Source organism: Chanos chanos, chromosome 5, assembly GCF_902362185.1.
Source record: "Chanos chanos chromosome 5, fChaCha1.1, whole genome shotgun sequence".
NCBI classification, from domain to species: domain Eukaryota; kingdom Metazoa; phylum Chordata; class Actinopteri; order Gonorynchiformes; family Chanidae; genus Chanos; species Chanos chanos.
Genome location: NC_044499.1, coordinates 2,608,814 through 2,613,813, shown reverse-complemented (window position 1 = coordinate 2,613,813; position 5,000 = coordinate 2,608,814). Strand labels below are relative to the sequence as shown.

Here is a 5,000-nt window from a genome sequence, read left to right as displayed (position 1 = left end):
TCACACTTAACTGTCCCTGGAGGAACGCTATTCTAGAGCTCAGAAAAGCACTTTCCCTAAATTTCCCTCCCTTAATGAGCCACAGCAAAGAGATTACTGAGATGATTACAGATCCGTTTCAATAATGAGATCTGACGGGGAAAAAAATGGTTTTGTGAAAGATGATTGTTCTTTGCATCTCTTGGGACATCTCCATCTCTGAAAAGAAACCCCTTTATTTAAGTAGAGAAGTATGTTGAGAGGACAGTCTTCAGGAATGGAGGGGACACACCATCTGTTGTAGGATTAAATGAGGAGTCTTGAATAAGATACAGTAGGTAGATACATAGATAGATAGATACACACACACACACACACACACACACACACACACACACACTCACACACACTCACACACACTCACACACACACACACACACACACACACACACACACTCACACACAGAGATGGCTGTAAGGGCTGCCTGCCCTGGACAGAGGCAGTGAGTCTGGGGTGAAAGAACAGGAAACAGAGGAGAAAACTCCTGAGATGAAGACTTCCTGTCCCTGCATGTGCGCTGGAGCCAATCATCTGTTCTCTCTCTCTCTTTCTGTCTCTCTCTCTCTCTCTATGTCTCTCTCTCTCTCTCTCTCTCTCTGTCTCTCTCTCTCTCTGTCTCTCTCCTTCTCTCTCTCCCTTCACACACCAGATAATCCCTGCAGTTTGGGATTAGCTCTAGCAGTTCACTCATTAGCATTCTGTCAGTGTGCTTGTCAGTGCAGGGGAATAGGATCCTCCTGATCAGCAGTAATGGCTTTGCACTGCGCATTCGACACTAAGGCCTGTCCTCAGGTCAGTTAAAAGCATGTACGCGTGGAGAATGGCAAACCTCATTGGTTGGGAGGAAACGTGTAGCAATTATAACTCTCCCTATCTGTCATCTGATTGAGTCAAACGTTTTCATTTCCGCTTCTGCTCGTAAAACACCAGACACCCTGTGAATGCCTTTGATTTGATTATCTCCATTGCTTTGATGTCTGTTGAAATCACACGACTGGTGATGGTTTTTTTCTTCCCTCAGTGACTTCTGGGACAAAACGTGGGACAGAACAGGATCCTAGAGGTCCCAACATCCTTTCCCTCCTTCCTCCTAAAAACGGGTACATCAGACGAGGTGCGACCCGTCAGCCTGCGTTCGTAAAGCCTCTAAGGGCTCCTCCCACTTTTGTAATAAAATTCCATTCCTCAGAGGAGCACGGCAGTGTTGCATTCCCAATCTCAGTCAAGGGTCAAGTGAGCTGTCTCACGACTCAGCTGGAGTTGGGAAAAGGTTGTTGGCATTGTCAGATTTTTGCTCATTAAACAAAATACGGCACTGTGGCGTCAGAATTCAAAACCGTTCTACTTTTGGTTTTAATCTTTTGGGTTTTTTTGTCCATTTGCTTGGACAACAGTAACTTTCAGCTTGGCAGAAACTTGTTGGGTTTCTGGATGTGGCTGAACCAAACATATCAGCTGCGTTCTGTCTTTTGTAGCTGAGACAAGTTCTGTAGATATAAGATCATCACAGGTTATGAAGTGTCCTGAAATTGTAGTCATCTGTGAGGCATGTCTGAGTGGTTTTCATCCCTGAGTGTGAACAGAGGACCAGATCCATCATTTGGAGTGTTTAGGACTGAGGCTCTCCTCGTCTGAGGCACTCGACCGACACGGGACAGTCAGGGGTGGGTTTGGAGGTGAGATGTGTTGCCAGCAGATGGAGACAAAGCTGTGATTTCACCGAACGCTCCTCCCGCTCCTCCTCCTGCTCCTCCTCACCTGCCAAACGATCCGACTGTCACAGGGACAGCTCACGGTGTGGGAATGACAGAGAATATTGGGCGGAATTCACAGATGGAGCTGGAAAAACGGTGTCCCTCCGGAGAAACTGAAAATGAGTGAAAATCATGTTTCCTCACTTTATTTGGGGATTTTGTTTTTAAATGTGAATTCCTGAGTTCTCAGTCGTTGTTCATTTTTTTCTCCCTTAAGCCATTTTTTTTTTAAAAAAAAATTGTCGAGACCCAGTGTAGTCCAGTGTCTAGACAGCGGTGTTTTGATCAGTGAGCTCTCTGGTCAGTGACTCTGTAAACTGGATTCTTGGTCTAATGTCTTACAGAAATGGACCACGGAAAGAGAAATATTCCTGGAGTTTGCTGTAATTACACTTCATATTAACACTTGTACTTGTTATTTCTTTAATTATTGCATGGAATATTGGCCTTAGTACGTTTATGAAAATAGTTTTAATAAAAATTCAAAGTGTGTGGTGAGACTCCAGGCTAAAGACATAAAAAATACATGCTGTGTTCACACTGTTGGCAGGAGTCATTAGTAAAACTCCCCCAAGGCTCCTTACTATACGTTATACTTTTCAATGCATAATTAATGTGCTTTTCAAATCATTCATTCTTTCTCTCTCTCTCATACACACACACACACACACACACACACACTCACACAAACATACAGCATGTAAAGCAAGACTTCAACGTCTCCTCTTCATCTCTTGTCATTGATTGATTGATCGATTGATTCATTCTTTCATTCACTCAAACCACACTCACAAAAGTGCCAGTGTCACAGCCCATAATGAAATATTGGAGCGGGAAACTCAGACGTTGTACTTCCTGTTGTTGCTGTCATTTCTGAGCAGGCGGGGCACCCGTTCTGTGGCCGTAAGGGACACAAAAAAAGTCTCTTCCCACGAGAGAGAGAGAGAGAGAGAGAGAGAGAGAGAGAGAGAGAGACAGAGAGAGAGACAGAGAGAGAGAGGGAGAGAGAGACAGAGAGAGAGACAGAGAGAGAGAGAGAGAGAGAGACAGAGAGAGAGACAGAGAGAGAGAGAGAGAGAGAGAGAGACAGAGAGAGAGAGAGAGAGAGAGAGAGAGAGAGACAGAGAGAGAGAGAGAGAGAGACAGAGACAGAGATAGAGAGACAGAGAGAGAGCCACGTGACTCATCTGAACACATATACAGAAAGAATGAGAGGAAGCTGTCATCAGTCGATTCAAAGTTCCTTGGAAAAAAAAAAACAAAATTCTAGACGTCCTGTTCTCTTGTCCACCAAACTTCTGTTTTCCACCAAGACTGATGCCAACCTGGTGCCAGACAAGCACACTGTCTTTAATTATGATAACGCCTGACACAATAATACAGTCATTAAAAAAATAAGCTGTCCAAACCTGGACTGACAGGACCCACCTGGTCTAACAAATTATGCTCTGTCTTAACTGAGTCAGTGTGGGATACTGTACTGTCAGTAGAGAAAACGGATATAGAACAGATCTTTATTAACTGGACATGGATGTATTAGTATACACACACATTTATCTGAACATGTGCCTTATCTACACACATACAGCCAGCCGTGCTAATCTCTAACATACATCTCTAACATACACTGTGGTGTCTCTTTGTCGCTCACCATAAATTTACTTTCACTTTCATTGAAACCTAGGCCTATACAGTGGTGCAGCCATTTAAACGTGTGAAGCCGTTATCGGTCAGAGATAGAAACGCAGGTCGAGTGACAGTTATGGAGAGTTAGTTGCCATCTGTCATATCCAAACAGTGAGAGAAACTCTTTAACCAGAAACATGGCTTAGCAAATCCAGGTGGGTACACAGAGAAAACCCAGAGCAGGGAAACCAATCTGCTGACCAAACCAAAACTCTGGCAGTCCTGTGAGAGTCCAGTTCGCTGTGACACGAGACCAGAAGGCCCCGTGTGGTTTTACTGGTATTATAATTACAGTGTCAGACACACAGGTTACTGGACTGAACTGAACAAAAGCATCAGGTTAATTTGTGACATCTGCAATGTTTACTCTGTTCATTTTATCTTCCTGTGTTCATTTAATTTCCTTCTCCCATTTTCAAAAGGGATTGTTATAAAAACAGACAACTGTCATCGCTGTTACCATTATCTAACCCTGCTGAAGAGACCCCCGGCCTCCAATATGGAGACAAAGAGAGAGAGGGAGAGAGAGAGAGGGAGAGAGAGAGAGAAAGAGAGAGAGGGAGAGAGGGAGAGAGAGAAAGGAGGGAGAGAGAGAGAGAGAGAGAGAGACAGAGGGAGAGAGAGAGAGAGAGAGAGAAAGAGAGAGAGAGAGAGGGAGAGAGAGAGGGAGAGAGAGAAAGGAGGGAGACTGCAGTAATTCTGCATTAGTCCTCATAAGATCATTACGCAACTTAAATCACTCTCTTTGACACCAGTACCTGTAGGGCATCTTAGTCCTTCTCTCCACGCTGTCCTGCAGGGACTGGCCATGCATGCGGCCAAACTCCTCCACGCGTCTGACCTCCAGGGCACAGCCGGCCCGGACTCCCCGGCACAGACACCCTGCCGTGGGCCTGGAGCTCATACCGGGGCCCTGTCTCTGGAGGGTGTGGTTCAGGCCTCTCTCCGTCTTCTGACTTATCTGTCTGGGTACAGGCAGCTCGCTGCAGGCTGCTTTGTACAGGTACATCTTGCCGACAAAACCCGCCGTTTGGTCCCCTAATCAATCCACCCGATCGGCTTGACGGATGTATCCGGATGTGTTCGTTTGGGTACTTGTGCAACTTCCTTGTCGGCCTCTGGCGAAAGTGTTACATCATCACCGTGAGTGCTGAGTTGAGCAGAGAAGAGTCATTTGAAGGCGCTGTTTGTCACCGTTGGCTTTTATATGTGTGTTCTCTCATAAGAGGCCTGTGTGTGAACTGCCTGGCCTGTGATCCTGGGATCTGGCCTCTGAATCCAGTACTGATACAGCCTACTGACCTTTATCCCCCTCTCTCATCTCGCCGCTGAGGACTCTGGGATACTGACCTCATGGCATTCCACTGCACACCCGGGAAACGATTCTGTCTCTGATCGGATTTTCTCAGTCTCTGAGTGACCATATCTCAAACACACGCGCACGCACACACACACACACACACGTACACACACACACACACTCACTCACACAGAGACACAGACACAGACAGGCAGACAGA

General features: G+C 45.9%; 1 protein-coding gene across 1 annotated transcript in view; it reads right to left on the bottom strand.

Annotated features, from left to right (window-relative positions):
- kcnab1b (potassium voltage-gated channel subfamily A regulatory beta subunit 1b) overlaps positions 1-4,489 on the bottom strand; it is a 48,206-nt gene extending 43,717 nt beyond the window's left edge. The window contains exon 1 of the mRNA XM_030773355.1: positions 4,239-4,489. Within this exon, the coding sequence (XP_030629215.1) occupies positions 4,239-4,489 (251 nt within the window). The remainder of the gene's footprint in view (positions 1-4,238) is intronic.
- Positions 4,490-5,000: the final 511 nt, after the last annotated feature.